General features: G+C 38.6%; 2 protein-coding genes across 2 annotated transcripts in view; one reads left to right on the forward strand and one right to left on the reverse strand.

Moving 5' to 3' along the window:
• The window catches only part of iars2 (isoleucyl-tRNA synthetase 2, mitochondrial), a 108,140-nt gene extending 89,206 nt beyond the window's left edge, over window positions 1-18,934 (forward strand). Inside the window, exons 17-23 of the mRNA XM_078557098.1 lie at window positions 2,091-2,216; window positions 7,563-7,694; window positions 9,456-9,562; window positions 10,569-10,714; window positions 10,871-11,061; window positions 14,967-15,111; window positions 16,269-18,934. Coding sequence (XP_078413224.1) covers window positions 2,091-2,216; window positions 7,563-7,694; window positions 9,456-9,562; window positions 10,569-10,714; window positions 10,871-11,061; window positions 14,967-15,111; window positions 16,269-16,420 — 999 coding nt within the window. The 3' untranslated portion in view covers window positions 16,421-18,934. The remainder of the gene's footprint in view (window positions 1-2,090; window positions 2,217-7,562; window positions 7,695-9,455; window positions 9,563-10,568; window positions 10,715-10,870; window positions 11,062-14,966; window positions 15,112-16,268) is intronic.
• rab3gap2 (RAB3 GTPase activating protein subunit 2 (non-catalytic)) overlaps window positions 18,723-20,010 on the reverse strand; it is a 112,322-nt gene continuing 111,034 nt past the window's right edge. The window contains exon 35 of the mRNA XM_078557097.1: window positions 18,723-19,601. Coding sequence (XP_078413223.1) covers window positions 19,452-19,601 — 150 coding nt within the window. The 3' untranslated portion in view covers window positions 18,723-19,451. The remainder of the gene's footprint in view (window positions 19,602-20,010) is intronic.

Genomic DNA, 20,010 nt, shown 5'->3' on the forward strand with positions numbered 1-20,010 from the left:
CATTTAGCCCCTTAAGCCCTTTTAATAAGATCATGGTTGAACTGCAACTTAACTCCATTTATACACCACATATGTGCCCCATATCCCTTAATATCTTTGGTTAACAAAACCTATCAATCTCAAAATTAAAAATTAACTTAGCATCTATTGCTGTTCATGGGTGAGAGTTTCAGGCATCTACCATCCTTTGTGTGTAGATTTGTTTCTTAATTTAACTCCTGAAAAGCTTGGATTTAATTTTTAGACAATGCTCCTGAGTCCTGGACTCCCAAACCGGCGGAAGTAGTTTCTCTCTAGCTACTCTATCTGTTCCTTTAATATCTTGAAAATTTTGATCAAATCACCCCTTAACTATCTAAATTTCAAGCATTACAACCCTAGTTTGTGTAATATTGTTTTGTAATTTGACCTTCTGAAGTCTAGTTATTATTCTAGTAAATCTACTCCCTCCAAAGCCCACTATATCCTTCCTGAGGCGTGGTGCCCAAAGCTGCTCATAGTACTCCAGTGCAGTCCACCCAGAGATTTGAATAGCTGCAGCATAATTCCTGCCCCCATTGTATTTTAAGTCCTCTGGATATAAAAGCCAGTTACATTTGCCTTTTTGATTATTTTCTGTCGCTTCATGACAATTTAATGATCAATATACACGGGCCCAAAGTTTCTTTGGATCTCCACTGTTTCTAGCTTTTCACTATTTAGAAAGTATCCTGTTCTATCCTTTTATGGCCCAAAGTGAGTGGCCTCACATTTGTCTACACTGAAATCCGTTTACCATTATTTTTCCCATTCTCTTATTTAATAATATCCCTTTGTAATTCTACACTGCTTACAGTGCCGTCTATCTTTTTCTCATTGGGAAAACTTGGGAAGACTTCCTGCCCCATCATCTGAGTTATTAATCAATAAGGTGAATAGTTTAGGCCCTAACACAGAACCTTGCAGGACACTACTAGTCACCTCCTGCCAAATAGAGTACCAGTATCCCTACTATCTCCTGCCACTTAGCAAATTTCCTAACTAGGCCAATAATTTGTCTTCTAACAGTCTCTTATGAGGGAATTTATCAAATGCCTCTGAAAGTCCATATAAGTAACATCCATAGACATAGTGTACACCACTATTGTCACTTCTAAATATTCAATCAGATTTGTAAGGTACAAACTGTCCTTTACACTTGCCATTTTATTCATGGGTTTTGCATTACTCCACATAACCTGCTCGCGGTGCCGCGTTCATATTCTGACAGATCCAGTCAGTTCCAAGCCTCATCACGTCCTGGACACGAGTTGAATGCCAGAGAAGAGGTTGAAAGTTTCTTTCCTTGACATCAAGGCAGTGACTGAGTATGACACTGAAGGGTCCTAGTAAAATGGAGGTCGGGGAAGGTCACTGGATTAAACCCTTCGGTGGCTGGGATGATATAAAGGAATATGGTAGATTGTCAACATGAATGTAATGCTATGTTAATTGATTAGATAAATGTTGAGATTTATTATTAAGCGAGGAAGAGCAATAGCTTCTGTTAATGGTAGGAAATTATTAGGAAAAGGTGAAACAATGATCAGTCTTTGTATAGACACGTTGAATGCATGCACCACAAAAGTTAATAGCAATTATATCTCTTGGTACAGAGAGGCTTAGAGATAAAACTGCATTTTCCAAATTTATTCTATATGCTTTATACATATTCTTTAAATATGGATGTTTATTCAAAAGGAATGTGTTACATTGCCCTCTCCCATTTTGGAAAATGTTAACAGGTCACCTGAAGACTGAAAATTATTCTCCTCATGGTTTTTTATTTCTAACCTCCAGTAACAAAGAGTCTTATCCTTTGATCTCCTGATAACAGTGAAAACAAGTTATGAGTTAGTTAATGTGCATTCATTTGTCCTCAAGAAAGTTATGTTGTTGTTTATGTGTGGTAAATTACAATGGCCAAGAATTTTTTTCATCCAACAAAATTCATGTAAATTGTGTATTGAATATGATATATAGAGACAATCAAGTAATTTATACATTGCATATGTTCTTCTTTATGTTCTAAAATATCAACTGCATTTAGTGGAATTATTTATGTTATACAGGATCCAAACCAAGACCCACCCTTTGGAGCAGATGTTCTTCGCTGGTGGGCAGCAGAGTCTAATGTTTTCACAGAGGTTTTAATTGGACAAAATATACTGCAAGCAGCAAGAGATGATGTTTTTAAGGTGAGAAATGAGAAAAAATGAATCCTGAAGTTCTTTTTGTCTTGCTAACGCCAAGATTTTTTTTCCCCTGTCAGCAATAAGATGTACATGACTCCCTTTGACCACGATATGTTTCATTATTAATTTTATTACTTGAATTTATGTAGAAGCCTTTTATTCATGTGGCAGTCTCAACTCGGGGTGTGTGATAGACCATATTCACTAAAGCATTGTGCTGGAAATCTGGTGAATTTGCATAGTGGTACTGCACATTGGAGCACTTCTGGCAGTGCCATGGAGCATTAGGATGCAGGTTCAATCTTCACTAGGCTTGGTTTTCAATCTGGGTTGCATTGTGTGGTAGATGATAGTCAGCCACTATATATCCTGCAGGTGGCAGTAAAAATTGGGTTGATCCATTGTCAGCAAGGGCAGGACTTTTAGTCCGGTGGGCGCCTGCGATCAGCGGGCCCGGGAGTTGGCAGGAAACAGACCCCATACCATGATTTCACACTGGCTGGCCAGTTACAGCTAGCCAGCTTGAAAGGCGTGCTGAAAGGGTCAGCGGGGTGGGGGGAGGCGGCGAGCGCTGAAGTCAGCACGGGCTCGGGGGAGCGCGTGATGAAAGCTCTCTGAAGGCAGAGAAGCTGCCTCAGGGAGCTGAAGAATTTAAATGCAAAAAATAAAGATTTTAAAAACCGGGGAAAAATGCCCACGCGTCAGAATCAGTCACCGGAACATATGGATGATGAAAATTTTTATTTTAAAAAAATTAATATCGGAAACCTCATCCCGCCCGTGGATGAGGTTCCCTGAAAAATGCAAAGGCCGCCTGGCTGATTCGCCCACCTGCCAACTGTACGTTGGACGGGCAATGAAAAATCTTAGTTAATTACTACTTTAATGGCATTAATAGGTCTCTTAATTGTTGGTGGGCGCACTTACGACTTCCGCCCACCGACCGAAATATCATACACTATTTCATGCTCGAGCAGGTCAGGCACGTGCCCGCCCGCTGAGTGAAAAATTCTGCCCTAAGTTGCTATTGTGCATCTCCTGGCGTGGCAGCCAATTAAACTGAAAACTAACAGAGGCCTGAAAGTTGGCAGCCCGTCTATCTTATCGAAAGACGTGGAAACTTCTGCCTCGTAGCAGCTGAGCAACAAACACACCAGCGGCCCAGAATCAATGCTGATGCTGTCGCTTCACAGCTCCAAATAAACTCAGAATCCAGAATCACAGATTAGTTATGGTGTAGGAGGCGGCCATTCAGCCCGTTGTGTCTGCACCGGCTCTCTGAGCATTTTAACTTACTGCCAATCTCCTGCCTTTTCCCTGTAACCCTGCACATTGTTTCTATTTAAATAATCGTCCAATGCACTCTTGAATGCCTCAATTGAACCTACCTCCACCACACTTCCAGGCAGTGCATTCCAAACCCTAACTATTCGCTGTGTGAAAGAGTTTTTTCTCACCTCGCATTTGCTTCTTTTGAAAAACACTTTAAAACTGTACTCTCTGGTTCTCAATCCATTTATGAGCAGGAACAGTTTCTCCCTATCGACTCCGTCCAGACTCCGCATGATTTTGAAGACTTCTATCAAGTCCCCTGTTAACCTTCTCCTCTCCAAAGAAAACAGTCCCAACTTCTCCAATCTTTCCTCATAACTGAAGTGTCTCTTCCCTGGAACCATTCTCGTAAACCTCTTCTGCACACTCTCGAATGCATTCACATCCTTCCTATAGTGTGGCTCCCAGAGCTATACACACTACTCCAGCTGGGGTCTAACCAGTGTCTTATATAAGTTCATCATAATCTCCCTACTCTTGTACACTCTGCCCCATTAATGAAGCTTAGAATACTGCATGCTTTAGAAACAGCTCTCTCTACCTATTCTGCCACCTTTAACTCCAATATATCAGCCAGCAGGGAAGCGGAAGGTAAAAACAGCCCTGATGCAGTCTCTCAAAACTGCACCAGACTTCTCAAGTCCTTAAACACCCAAGGAAGTGGACAGCACCCTTTCAGTAACCAAGTCAGGCAAAGCAGCAGGAGTTGATGGGATTACAGAATTCTTGAAAAACATTGGATCACAGGGAGGGAAGTAGCTAACAAAGCTTACCAACATTCACAGCTTAGGCACCATTCCAAACATCTGGTGCCAATCGAAAAAAGTGGCAATTGCCAAGTCAGGGAAGCCACTTGACCACCCACACAGCTACTGCTTCATCACCCAGCTCTCAATAACGTACAAGGTCCTGGAGCACCACCTGCTACATAGCCTGAATCCCACCCTGGAAGCAGCAATACCACACCCTCCTCAACATCAGGTTCTCACACAGGCCGCAATTTCTTTTGGGCAAGTCCTGCACTGACCTTGTGTATTGAGGTTGGTTTCCAGAAAGGCCTGAAGACAGGAAGCACCTTTCTTGACTTATCCTGTGTCTGAGACACAATGTGATGCACAAAGATACACCGTCTGCTGTTTGAAAACTCTACAACTAATCAAATCCATGATCAGTAACCGACAATCCATGTGCATCTTGGAAAACAAATCAGCTGCCCACACATAACCAACACTAGGCTCCCACAGGGATCAGTGCTTGCACCGGATCTTTTAACATATATACCAGTGACTGACCTCCCACAAAATCACGGCTTTTCACATGATGATGATTTGGTCCTGGTTTTCCAGGACATTGAGAAACCACTCAGTGAAGCTCCATGTTCTCTGGAAGCCTACTTCAGAAAATGGAGACTCTGAGCAAACACTGCCAAGACTGTTGTTTCAGCCTTTCACCTGAGCAACTCGAAGGCCAGTGAGGAACTTCATGTCCAGTTCAGTGGCTGACCACTCTCCCATGGCCCATGACCCAATGCCAAAATGCCTTAGCGTCACTCTTGACCATACATTGATCTACTGGAACATCTCCAGAACATCGGAGCCAAGATGAAGACGAGAGTGAATCTTATATGGAATCCTGATTGGTACCACCCTGGGCAGCGGAGACTACACACTACACACTGCTTCACTTGCCCTGGTCTACCCAACAGCAGAGTACTGCTGCTTGACCTGGCTCAGGAGCCGCTACACAAACATGGTAGATATCCACCTCTGGGAAGTCACAAGTATTATTTCTGGAGCATTGAGACCAACACAGCTCAGATGGCTTCCTGTACTAGCACATATTGAACTTCCTGATGTCGGCAGGGAGAACATCCTCCTCAAAGAACACCACCAGCTGACACTGAAGCACTCCCATTGACACAGGACCTAAAAAAAAACAAATCATACACTTGTCTGAAATCCTGTATTCCCTGCTGGAACACACTCCACACCCTACAAATTGACAACAGCCTCACTTCTTGATGGCGCACTTCCTGGTTGACTGCAAAACATCACCAACCGCAACCTGGTAACTAACTGAATAGTGAAGTCCCAGCTTTCAACTTCTCTGGAAAATATGGACAATCCTTAACTGCTTGAGAACTGGCCAGGGAAGATGTGGCCACTTGCTCCACAAGTGGAACATGAGGAACAGCTGAAATTGTGACCTTGGCCATGTAAGTCAGACCATCGCCCTGAGAGATCCATTCCTGGTGGCATCACAACCATTCACACTGCATCAGCTGAAGCTGTTGAATGGATTGTGATCTTTGACATCAAACTGCAACTACCTCCTCAGCCCAAAAAAATTTTTAAAAATCTATTTTATTGGCATCAGAGGAACTTAAAACAACAGAGAAATTTGAAGGTGGCATACCTTTCCTTGGAGGGTAAATACCCTCAGAAAAAAAAATCAAAACAGTTTGCAAACAAAATAATACTTAGGCTTATGTAGACTAAGGAAAAACTGCTTTGTTAAATTAACAAGAAAATTACATTTATGATATTTTCAAAAAAGAAGCAAAAATAAGCTGATGATAAGGATTTGAGAAATAAATTTTCATCTCCACTGCCTAATGAATTAGTAGCAAAAGGGAATAAATTCAGGATTAGAATGAAAAACCATCAAGAGCGTAAATAAAAATATCACATAGGATTATTAAAATATGGAATGCTTCACACAAGTGGCTAATAAAGCTGTGTTAATCACAACATTACATAAACAATGAAATGAAAATTTGAAAGGGTACAAGCAAGCAAAAGAATAGGGTAGTGGGATCAGATAACGCTGGGGAGCTATCAGCTGTCACATATGCTGGCTCAAATGACAGTGATTATATCATTTGTTGTGAATTAGCAAACCTACCTAATGGTTAGGTGGAGAGAGGAAGGAAGTTTCTTAATGAACTAAAAAAAATCTGATCCATCTTTTTCGAGTTGAGCTTTATTCCAAACCAGCATTAAATTTACCTGTTTCCGTCAAATTCATACAAATTATTTCTAAATTTTGGTTTGTGGTTGAGGAGGTTAAAAGTGTTAGAGCAGAATTCAAATAGGTTTTTTAAAACACTAGATATTGAAAATCTGAAATAAAAACAGAAAATTTTGGGGATGTCTGGCAGCATCCATAGAGAGCACAAACAAGTTAACTTCTCTAGTATGGACTGCAAGCTTTGAAGAATGGTCTGCACCCAAAACGTTGACTCTTCGGTTATTTAAACAGTTCACATACATAAACCATAGGCTGTGTGAGAATATAGTATCCTATTGCAGTGCCGAAGAGAGGCACTTTTTGCTATTCCATTGTAACCCAGTGAGATTACTGAACTTTCTCATATTAAATAAGTATTTGAAGAGTGCAACTGTTGCATTACCTATTAGGAACTGGGATTAACAGTGTGCCAGGGAAGACAGCTCATCTGGTGATGATGTAAAAGTACACTATTTTAACTCGCTGCTTCCCAGCATTTATTTAGCCCCTTTCACATCTTTAGGACATCCCAAAGCTTTTCATATCCCGTGACGAGGTGCACTTACTGTTGTTAAACATTGATTTTGAAAATATAGTCTTATAGCCTTAATACAAATGCATTGTTAGTAAAGGCACAAAATTGGATTGATTTTAAAATTTTGAAGAGGGAAGTAGCTGGGAATTAGATAAATCAGATCTTAGTTGTCCCATTCGACAGGTTGTTATAAAATTAGTATAGTACATTATGCAGAAATTGTTTGAGCATTGCACCAGTAAAGAGTTTCATTTATAAAGTGAACCAGGAAAATTTTATTGTTACTGGTCATAATTCTAAAGTTTGCAGTGACTTCTTCAGAAGTGTCTAACATACTTCATTTAGAATAACTAGAAACCTGTCACCCTTCAATCACACTGACACACTTAAAGTTTGTGGTTAAAAACTACCTGCCTTGTTGCCTCAGAAGACTGTTAATTTATATCATTAATTTATCTGTTCTGTTTTTTCAGTTACGCAATACATTACGCTTTATGTTGGGGAACCTTTGTAATTTTGACCCTAAAACTGATGCAGTTCCAAGTGAACAAATGCTAATGGTGGATCAGTACATGCTTCATCTCCTTCAAGATTACAGTGCCAAGGTAATAACACCAAAATATCCATCAGGCATTGGATACAAAAGTTACGAGTTCCTAAAACACAACTATACCTACTCTGGAATGTTTTAAATGATTAACTTCTCCATTGATGTAAGCAAAAAATGCAGTGAACCATTGAAAATAATTAGGAATATATTAAACATTTTAAAAATAAAATACAATTATTATGCTTATTTGTAATTGCATTGTAATGGCACCTGAATTAATTCAGGCTTTTGGAACGTCATATGTGTGTGTGAAGAAGTTAAAACTGTTGACTGTGCTTTTTATTCATTCATGTGATGTGGGAATCTCTGGCAAGGCCAGCATTTATTGCACATCCCTATTGAGAAGGTGGTGGTGGACCGCTGCAGTATAGGTGGTGAAGAATTTCCTGCAGTGCTGTTAGGGAAGGAATTCTAGGATTTTGACCCACATCCACCCCTGTCAAAAACCCTCAGAATCTTAAAGGTTTCAATCGTCGCCTCTTACTCTTCTAATTTCCAGTGGCTACAAGCCTAACCCGTCCAACCTTCTCTTTCCCCTTTCCTTTGAAATAGTGCCATGGGAGCTTTTATGGCCACCTAAGTGGGCAGAAGGGGCTTTGGTTTAACATCTCACCCAGAAGACAGTATCTCCAAGAATGCAGTACTCCCTCAGTATTGCATGAGTGTCATCCTTGATTTTTATGATCAGGTCCTGGAGTCCGACTTGAACCTGGAACTTTGTGAAGCAAGAGACAAGAGTACTACCAGCTGAGCTATGGCTGACAACGTTAGGCTGTTGCTTGATTAATCATGATACAGGTCTCTAGATGTTAGTGAGGAGGATTTTGCAAAGTCAACTGGATGTTGTGTTACTTTATGTCTGAACCAAATGCTTAGGTTAATGCCAGATGGTCCGTTTGGTTTTATTCTTCTTATAGTTTCTCATGGTGTATCGGATACAACTGAGTGGCTTGCTAGATCATTTCAGAGGGCCTTTATGTATCAGCCACTTTATTGTGGGTTACATTTAGGTCAGATCTAAGGACAATAGATTTCCTTCTGTTACATTAGTAAACATGATCATCATTACTGGTACTAGCTTTGCATTCCAGATGTATATAACAAACTTAAATTCCCTACCTGCTGTGGCGGATTTGAATTTGTGTCTCCAGTTCAGTAGTCCAGACCAATGAATTACCAGTCCAGTAAGATGACCACAATACTACCATTCCCAGTTCATTGATTAAAATTGTTTTAATTGTTAAATCTCTGTACTCTGAGGGTCACCCCAATGGAGATGGGGAAACCAGGCAGCAAATTTACCCAGCTGTGATTCTAACATTCCATGTGTGGTTTGAAATATATCAGGATTTGATAGCAGTTAGGAGGGCAGTCTGCTAGCTCACTGTCTTGCCCTAACTAATATTTCTTTCTCAAATCATTTTTACCTGCATGAAAATTGCTGGCATGCGCCAGGGAGAGAGAACATAATTGGGTTAGATTCTGAATGCTTAATGCAGTTTAAAGTTTAACGCAGTTTAAAGTTTTAGGGCTTTTTGTTGGTCCGTTTGTGATTCTGATCTATAAAAGTAAATTAGCAAAACTACCTGAACAGAAAGGAACAGCTCACGAGTCAAAAAGTGTTAATCAGTGGCAGAATTTAATATAGGTTATACTTCAGCTTTCTGTTTCTATTAATATTTTTAGGTAGCTGAAATGTGTACATTTTGCAACAAACATTCACTGACAAGATTTGTTTTCTTTTAATTTTATTCAGGTTACAGAGGCTTATAAAGAGTATGATTTTGGAAAAGTTATTCGCCTTGTGTTGGCATTTATTAACAGAGAACTCTCTAACTTTTACTTCAGCATCATCAAAGATCGGTTAGTATAATATTCATAACTGCAATGTTTAGAGTTTATTTGCAAACCAAAAGATTATTGTTTAGTAAGTACTTTAAATGGACTTCCAAATCAGGCCAAACAATTAAAACAATCCACTCAATGGTATTACCTCAAAACCAGAACTGTAATGAATAGTTTACATCTTTAAAAAAAATTTAGTGTAGGCAACACTACAAAATCCATATTTACTGACTACCTTCAGTTGCTCTAAGAAGGCAGTGATGGGCCTTCTCCATGAACTGCTGCAGTCCTTGTGCAGTGGTGCTTCTAAGTTGGAATTCCAGGATATTACCACGAGTGAGTGGTGATGTATGTCCATCTCCGGGTATGTATGTCCATCTCTGGGTATGTGATGGTTTTCCCACATTATTTTCTCTTGTCCTTTTTGGTGGTGTAGGTTGTAGGTGAGAGTTTTGCTGTTAAATTGCTGCAGTACATCTTATAGATCATATGTATTGCTACCACAGTGCACCAGTGGTGGAGCTGGTGCATAATCAATCCAATGTCAGGGGGGCACCAGCCATCTCTCCTGGATAATGATGAGTTTCTTATTGCTGAGTATTCCATCACTCCGACTTGAGCCTTCTAAATGGTGGAGAGGCTTTAAGGGACCAGGAAGTGAGCCACTCATTGCAGAGTACCAATCTCTGCCCTGTTCTTGTAACTATGGTACTGATATGGCTGGCCTAGTTCAGTCTCTCGTCAGTGCTGATCTCCAAGATGATAGGGCAGCTTCATAACAGTGGTCCTGTTAAAGGTCAGAGAAGGTGACTGCTCTTTCCATTGTTTACTATCTAGTGTTTAAGTGGCATGATTGTTACCTGTCATTCTTCAGGCCAAACTTGGCTGGCACCTAAGGTCTGCTGTAGGTTAGCATGGACTTCTCCATTAATGGGAGTTAGCAATGGAGCTGATGTGGATTTTTATAGTCTGTTGGTGATATTAGAGTATACCTGTCTAAACAATGTTGTATTAAAATTTACAGATTATATTGTGAAGATGAGAAACACCCCAAGCGTCTTTCATGTCAGACAGTTTTAGATGAAGCATTAGATGTAATCACACGTTCTGTAGCCCCAATCCTGCCTCATCTTGCAGAGGAAGTATTCCAGCACAGAGTAAACAAAGAAGGTAGCTTTTTTCCAATGCTTGTTTAAATAACAAGTAATATAGTAATATATTAGTAATATTTAGTAATATAAAAATGTTGTAACTCAAAATACATTGAGTGCATATCTAAATCAAGAATAGACAACAAGCCTCATATGTTTCTTGGTTATCTTTCAGAGCCTCAGAGTGTGTTTCGCACTGGCTGGATAAAGGCCAGTTCTGTTTGGAAGAAGCCTGGCATAGTGGAGGCTATTGAGGGTGCTTGTGCAATAAGAGACAGTTTCTTGAGCTCTATACCTGGAAAAAACTCAACTGAGTATGATGTAACCATTATCATCGAGCCTAGTTTGTTGCTTGAGTTGATGGAGGTAATTCCAGCCAACTTCGGCAGAAATCTTGTGATAATTTCTATAAATTTATTTTTTTTAAGCATTTTGTAACTATTATTATTCTAAGAAAAATCGGACATTATTGGATCCATGTAATGGTTGAAAAAAATGAGCATTAGCAAGTCAAATTTCAGATCAGGCTCTCCTGTGCCTGATTTCCTGCAAACGTTTGGTTTGGGTGACTTTTAGGCCACCTGGGCCAGTGCATGTATGAATATATGCATGGTGATGGACAGGAAAAGACCATCCGCCCTGTCCACATAACTGTGATGCCTTGTGCAACACCATATATAGACTTCACACTGAATCTAAAACCAGGTAAAGAAATGCCATTTTTATAATATGTTCAAACTGGTATGCTGCCCTTGATTTGTATGGCTGTAGGAGGTAGAGCAGCAGCAAGGAAAACAGTAGAGACCTGCAATTACTGGAAAGTGTGCAAAGGATGGGGTGGTACATCACAGATCTTTCACACCCAAATGAACAATTCAGTGAGGAGCAGTGTGTCTGGTGGCTGCAGTCCAACATCAGGGCACGCTCATTGTTATCTGAGGCTGTAAAGATCACTGTGGCCTGAAATTTCTATACCTCGGGGTTATTGTCACCTGTTGGAGGCTAGCTAGGTAACATAAGTCAATTTGCTGTCTGCATCGATAAATTGAATCATTTTATCACCTTTCCTATGGAGGCAGCCGAACAAGAAAGTGCTGTGCATGGTCAGAATTGCTGGTTTCCCACAGGCCTTGGGAATTATTAATTGTGTACACATTATTCTATGATTCTATGAAGACCACGCATGAAGATCATGTGTTTTCATTAATGGTTTAGATCTAATCGCCATTACAGAGACATGGTTACAAGGTGACCAAGGTTGGTAAATAAATATTCCAGGGTACACAACATTTCTAAGGGACAGACAGAATGGAAAAGGAGTAGCAAGCCTGATAATAAAGGATGACAAAAGGATATCAGTGAGAAAGGATCTTGGCTCAGAAAATCAGGAAATAGAATCAGTATGGTTGGAGCTTAAAATAGCAAGGGTCAGAAAATGCTGGTGGGATGCTAGTTTATAGGCATTAAAAAAAGAAATTAATGGAGCTTGTAATGTCAATGTAATAAATGTGGGGGATAAGTATTCATATCAATCAAATTGTCAAAAGTGATCTGGAAGATGAGTTTGTAGATTGCTCTTGTGACAGTTTCTTGGAGCAATATGTTGTGAAACCAACTAGGGATAAAGCTATTTTAAATCTAGTATTGTGCAATGAGACAGGATTAATTAGTAATATCATAGTAAAAGATCCCACTGCCAAGTAGAGATCTTAATTCAGTTGAATTCCACATTAAGTTTGAAAACAACATATTCCAATCACAAAGAATCTTAAACTTAAAGCTAATTACATAGGTATGAGGGGAGAGCTGCATAAATAGACTAAAAGGTATGGCAGTGGGAAACATTTAAAGGAACAATTTAAAATATTCAACAAAATACATTTCCATTGAAAAACAAAAACTCAGTGAGGAAGATACACCCTTGGCTGACTAAGGTTGTTAAAGATAGTAAGAGGCTTATAATTCTGCAAATAATAGCAGTAAGTCTGAGGATTGGGAATGTTTTAGAAACCAACAAAGGGCCAACACAAAGTTGATTAAAAAGGGGAAAAAATAGAATATGAGAGTAAGTTAGGCAGGAATATAAAAATAGATTGTAAGAACTTTAGCTCCTCTCTTCCTTTTTATATACTTGCGAAAGTAAATGTTGGTCCCTTAGAAGCAGAGACAGGAAAAATTATTATGGGGAATGAGGAAATGGCAGAGGCATTCAACAAGTATTTTGTGTCTGTTCACAGTAGAAGACACAAGTTACATAGAAGGGTGAGGAAATTAAGGTAATTAATATCAGCAGAGTACTGGAGAAACTCAAGAGACTAAATTCTGACAAATACTCAGGACCCGATGGCCTACATTCTAAGGTTCTAAAGGAAATAGCTGCAGAGATAGTGGATGTGCAGGCTATGATTTTCCAAAATTCCCTAGATTCTGGATTCAGCAGATTGGCAGTTAGCAAATATAACACCACTATTCAAGAAAGGAGAGAGACAACAGGGTACTACAGGCATGTTAACCTAATCAGGAAGTCATCAGGAAAGTGCTAGAATCTATTAAGGAAGTCGTAACGATGTTCTTAAAAGCATAGTATGATTAAAACAAGTCAACATAGTTTTACGAAAGGGAAATCCTGTTTGAAAATTTATTAGAATTTTTCTAGATGTAACTAATAGGATAGATAAAGGGGAACTACAGATGTATTATACTTGGATTTCCAAAAGGCAATCAATAAGGTCCCACAAAATCTACACAAGGGCTCATGGAGTTGGGGGGTGGTGATATATTAGCATGGATGAAGGATTGGTTAATGGACAGGAAGCAGTGAGTGAGCATAAACAGGGCATTTTCAAATTGGCAGGTTGTGACTAGTGGAGCGCCGCAAGTGCTGGGGCCTCGGATGTTTGCAATCTATATTAATGACATAGACAAAGATTCAAAGAGTAATGTATCTAAGTTTGCTGATGATCATAAAGCTAAGTGGGAATGCAAGCGGTGAGGACAGAAAGAGGCTGCAAAGAGATGTAGACTGAGTGAGCAACAAGGTGGCAAATGTAGTATAAGGTGGGGAAATTTGAATTATTCATTTTGGTAAGAATAGAAAAGCAGAATATTTTTATAAGGTGTGAAACTTGTAAATGTTCATATTCAGAGAGTCTTGGGTGTATTCGTACAAGGAACACAAAAGATTAGCATGCAGGTACAGCAAGAAATTAGGAAAGAAAATGGTTTGTTGACCTTTATTGCAAGGGGATTGGAGTACAAAAATAAGTCTTGCTACAATTGTACTGGGCTTTGGTGAGACCACACCTGGAATATTGTACAATTTTGTCTCCATATTTAAGGAAGGACATACTTGCATTGGAGGCAGTATAGTGAAGGTTCACCAGATTGGTCCCTGGCATGAGAGGGTTGTCCTATGATGAGAGGCTAAGTAAATTGGGTCTATATTCTCTGGAGTTGAGAAGAATGAGAAGTGATTGCATTGAAACATTCAAGATTATGAAGAAGAGACTTGACAAGATAGACACTGAGATGTTGCTTCCCCTGGTTGGCTAATCTAGAACAACAGGACACGGTTTCAGGATAAAGGGCCAATCATTTAGGACTGAGATGAGAAATTTCTTCACTCAAAGAGTTGTGAATCTTTGTAATTCTGTAGCCCCAGAATGTTGTGGATACTCCATCATTCAATATATTTAGGGCTGAGATAGACAGATTTTTGGTCTCAGGGAATCGAGGGATATGGGGAACAGGTGGAAAAGTGGAGTTGAAGCCCAAGCTCAAATAGGCTGTCTGGTTTTCTCCTGCTCCTCTTTATGTTCTGGAAAGGGCTTCCAACTTTATGCAGTTGGTGTGTGACTACAGGCAGGGTTCATGCACGCAGATGTGCCTGGTTTCCTGGCAGACATCATGATATCTTTGTCCTACACCAGTCCTTAATTTCCCCTTCCACCCAGTCCATCAAAGAGCTAAATCTTCATTAAAGCTACCTTAACTCTCAGACAATACAGCTATGGCCAACATCCTGCAGTTTAGAAGCCCAGAACAAATCCATTTTAATCCTTTATAAATGCTCACAGGCATAATAAGACCAAATTGCATCAGTCATGGATTTTGGTACATCCCATCAACCAGCAAGCAAAGTTTCTAATCTCTTCAGTTCAATAGCATATTTTGAGCGATCCATATGGCTATTTTGTTGTACACAAATTCCAAGGTTTTGGATCCAATTTACTGTATAAATGACTTGATTTCCTGTTTTTTTTTGTCTCAAGCACCTGCAAAGTGAGCAAATATCCAGTTCTTCACAACTGAATGAGCTAATGATGGCATCACATACGACGTTACTTACTGGTGTTCCTCGTGACCTGTCTACAGACACAGAATTTATTGAAGGAAAATTTGTAATCAATTTAGAAGGTAAACTACAGGAAAGTAACTGTATAAAGCTAATGGACCAGCATTTTTGAACCTTAAATTCCCCTTCAATTTTGTTTATACTCAAACTTGTTAGAAGTATAAATTGGAAAAAGAATTGAAACTGCTATTCACAGTAGAATAAATGTTTTCTCTTTCAACTAGCAGACTAATATTTGGATCAATTTTGAAACTGCTTATTCTGGGCTGGGGTTCATATTTCATAATTTGGTTTTATTAACTTCAATTACTTTGTGCTCAAGAAAAGTGCTAAGATATTAGCTATAATCATGATACTAACACACCAAGACTAATATTTAAAGTTATAGTACTCTGACATTGAAGTTTGGATCAGTAGCTACCTGCTGTCTTAAATATTTAATAGTTGCAACTCAAAATATTTTGTTTCATTTATTATGGTAGAAATTTGTGATTTCTTTTAAACAAGTACACTACTGTTTTTTGCATGAAGAATGAATTATGCAATCAGTTAAGTAAACAATGGGAGTTTGGAGTTAGAAAAAGAAAATTCAATATCAGATCATTTGAATTAAAACTAATTTGGTTAAGAGGAGTAGACTTGTAACCTCACTGGAGACATCAAACAAAGAGAGTTCTCTGCCTGACAGAATCGAGAGTCTGGAGAAACAATTCTAACTGTATGCTAATGATGCTGTTTTGCTAATTATGGTTAGGATCATAATCTCAAAGTAAATTGCTTCGGAGATGTAAAGAGCATTCATTATTTTTTTAAAAAGTAATAGGGAGAAAAAAACTGTCCTGAACAAAACAACTGATTTTTAAAACTAATTTCACAATTCTTCTGTTAACTTGCAAATCCCCTATTGGTCTGACTTTAATTGAATTTAGTGCAACTAAAGTTTGTATTAGTCACAAAATCATATGATTATACTCCCCTGCTGCTGAAAGCAGCAATGAGGAGGACACAAAATTGTTATAATGAAGAAGAAATAATAATTGGCAATAGCAGGAAAAGAACTGAAGGTGGAAGATCATGACTGCTTAGCCTTGAATGATACAAACGCGTCTTTTCCCCATAGGACAGAGTGTTCTGTAAAGATTATAAGAATTAATGTTTATATGCAAGAATGTTTTTTTACGTTTACATGTTAATGTAATTATTCCTAATTGCTTGACAGGAGGCGATATTATTGAAGAATCATCATACAAAATAATTGTTCAATCAGCTAACAAAGAAAGGTGTCCTCGATGTAAGAAATACACATCAGAGTCAGCACTAACACTCTGCCCTCGTTGCTTGGAAGCCGTTGCTGGAAAGTGGAGTGTTTAATTTGTCAACAGATAATGATTAATGTGATCACTTAAGAAAACAAGGACAAATGGACAAATATACAATGTAAAACTAGCTTTCACCCCGATCAGCAAGTGATATATATTTCATCTTCACACTCCCTCCTCAGAGGTCTTCTGTTCTCCTTGCTAAATAGTTCAGATTTTGATAGGGTTCTGTCAAAACTACGATTTCCAGTTGGAGGTTATGGGGTATGGTCATTCTGCATGTCTGCGTATGACATGTCTTATGTTTTTGTATTTTCTGCCTTAAAATCTGGAATTAAATTTTGATTGTACAATAGTAGCTGTAAAAGTGTAAAGGGAAGAACAATTCAAAGATAATTGTTAGCCCAACCATTAAGTTAATTTCTAGTTTTCCCTGTCTGTATTAGATGAGGTGAAAGTTTCTACACTTTTGAATAGCAAATGCTCCCACATTATATATGCTATCATACAATCATGTCAGAAGTCACAAGTGATTGATTGTACACTGAGGAGCCATCTAATGAAACTTAATGGGGTTCCAATGCATATGTTGCTTGTTATAGCACAGGTTAATAAGGAATTGTGAGATTTGTGTAATAAACATTTTTATACACAAAGGTTTTCAGAAACATTTTTGTCCTTCACATAGAAATAAAATTCAAAGTGAACTTTAATTAAACAGCAATAGCAGACTAGGGAAATGTAACATTTAGTGTACAATTGTACAAAGTTTGCTATTTGGGTCAGAGCCTGACCACTATTATAGATTGGACTGACCCCAGCTATCAGATATTTCTGGGTTCTGTATGCAAGCAACTATGGTTCTTGTACTAATTGTGTGTGGGGTAGGGTTGCATTCCAAGAATGCTTTCTAAATAAGTTGTACAAGTAGTTAGTGTGGTTTCTGAAGAGATTCTTATACAGAGTTAAGTTAGACAAAAAAAAAAGCAAGATCCATCTAGCTTGCTTTCCACCATCCTGGTAATGAAGTTGTTGACTAATCTTGGCAATTGATTTGAACAATTAGCCTACAACAGACTTAGATAAGAGGTGAGAAAACCACTTGGTGGTGGAAAGCTTTGGGATCACTCTACTGTATCCCAAAATATTTTCTGTAAGAAATCTAATTTTCATTGTAATTAATCAACACTACCTGCATCCAGTCTCCAAGGGAAACTGTTCCATAAACTTGGCAGTCACTGAAATTATATTTCTATAGATCAGTTTTGAATTTACCCCATTTCTAATGCAGGTGGTGCCCTTCCGTTTGGATAAGGTGAAATTACTGACCATAATTATTTATTGTCCAGTTTCTTTAAAATCATGAACACAGCAATGATACTGCTCAACCTTCTCTTTTCCAGAGGGAACCTACCCAATTTAAGCTGGTCATAATGAAATCCTTCCATCCCCTCAATCTTAATATTTGACATTCCCTTTCACCATCACAAAGCAGCTTTCTCACTACTGGTTAATTTGGTGAAAAACTAAGTGAAATTTCAGACAACAGACCTCAAACAATTCAGCCGGAATTGTCCACTCTGCTCTCCAGCAGAGTAAATGGCATTTAGTATGTTCTGTTTGTGACTTGAGAATTAATTCACTGTTGAACTAGAAATGCCGTGCCTCCTGAAAGTGATCATATCTTGAGAGAGGAATTATTTCTAACTATTGCTAGAAATTAAAAGAAAAATTGTTTACAGCATCCTGTCAAAAAGCAACTTCCTGGAAACACCATGACCAATAGGTCTGTTGCTGACTGCCAATTCTAGCTTCTATGATGGTGTTGGTTACAGATTTGGAAATAAAGTCCCAAGGCAAGGCAGTCTCCACAACAGGATGGAGCACTAACAGCCCAGTGGATTTATCTTTTCCAGTTCTCCCCTAAGTCATTTTCATGAAAAAAATATGCTGTCAGTGGTTTTTTTTTTGTGACTCCCTTAGCTACAAAAAATCTTTGAGAGAAGGTAGGTAATCCTGAGACTCCTAATCCGATAGGATTACCCCTTTAACAAGCTCCGGTCTAATTTTTTTTTAAGCAACTGGTCAATTGGAGATCATTTTATCTGCACTTGTGCATACTAACTGCAAAGTCAGGCATTACATCTTGCTTAGTGCTGCAGTTTTTATTTGCTCTAGTTTATAGGCCATGTATTCACTACATTTTCTGTTCAGTTCGACCTCGACCAACAACAGTTTCACAGCAATGTTTAGTGTTTATTTTAAATAAACCAACAACTCAGTTGCCATCAAATATTTCACTTGTCATGTACAGGCATTGCATTTCAATTATTTATACAAAGAGCAACTCAGCATGGATTGAAGAGTTTTTATTTGGTTAATGAGCAATAATTTACAATATTACAGTTGGTTTATGCCCACTGATTAGTGTGGAAATGTATCTGACTGTACACACATTATTGGTGTCTGATCACTGTTCATTTTGTTACTTATACAAATGCAAAAAAATTGAGGGAATAAAAACGTTTGTCTTTACATTAACAAAATAAACAATTTTTTCCTTTTGTTTTTGTGTGACAGAACTTGTGACATAAGGCTTTGTTAAATAGTCTGGGTTATTTACTGCTGGAAAAAAATATATTGCAAAATTTCTCCATCCTTTTTCAGCACCAACAGTGGGATTAGAAATCATAAATGTATGGCCCACACTATGCAACTCACTCACTACATAATACCTTGAGATACAGACTTGCTTCAGCTGACATCTAATCTGCATAGCTACAGCAACACAATATAGTTTCTTCTGAGACTGATGCCATCTTTTAGCAGTAAAATGATATAGCTGAAGCAAAGCTCACTTTTTGTAAACATGGACATGCAAACTGTATTTGGGCATTAGAATATCACACATAATAGAACAGAAACTAAAGAGTCTTAACAGAACTCTGTAACCATCTATAACAATAACCCATTTAAGAACATGATTATTTGCAACGGAAAATGGCTCATTTACATCAAAATCCAAGCTCTTCACATTTGGTCAAATCTGGAGACCCATGTAAATAAAAATTGGCCAACTCTTGTCACAAGGAGGATATGGCTTCAACTGCTTCTAACAGATGCAGCACAAGGCTGTACTGCCCATGGTTTTCAGGTAAGAGTTCTATCAGTTTGCTCACCAGTCTAGCTGTTGCTACAATTGGCACATCTGTGTTCTGAAGATCCTGAGGATCCTAGAATTGTACAAAACGTGATTAATAAAAGACAATATAACGCACAATATAAGGCAAGGATGATGTGATGACCACCTTACAAATATGGCATCTTAAGAGCTTCAAAACTATTACTGCTTACCTTCATGGTCACTTATTGACACCTAGGATGGCAGACAGTGATCCAGCAGTAAGATACTTATTCAGTGGGCGTGGAGATGGTGTAGTGTGTTAACAGCTGAGGGTACTTTAACCCAGTAAACCACTGGTAGTGTCATCTTTGGATTATAAATTTGCTGCAGCTCTTGGCTACCTGGGTTAGGTTTGATGATTTAGTGTTTGGTCATCTGCCTGGCATGCCTCGTTATATCATGTCAAACATTAATACAAAATTTCAGAAATGTGGAACAAAATCTCAAGATTTGACACT

This window comes from Cetorhinus maximus, chromosome 14 (assembly GCF_964194155.1).
Source record: "Cetorhinus maximus chromosome 14, sCetMax3.hap1.1, whole genome shotgun sequence".
In the NCBI taxonomy this organism is placed as follows: domain Eukaryota; kingdom Metazoa; phylum Chordata; class Chondrichthyes; order Lamniformes; family Cetorhinidae; genus Cetorhinus; species Cetorhinus maximus.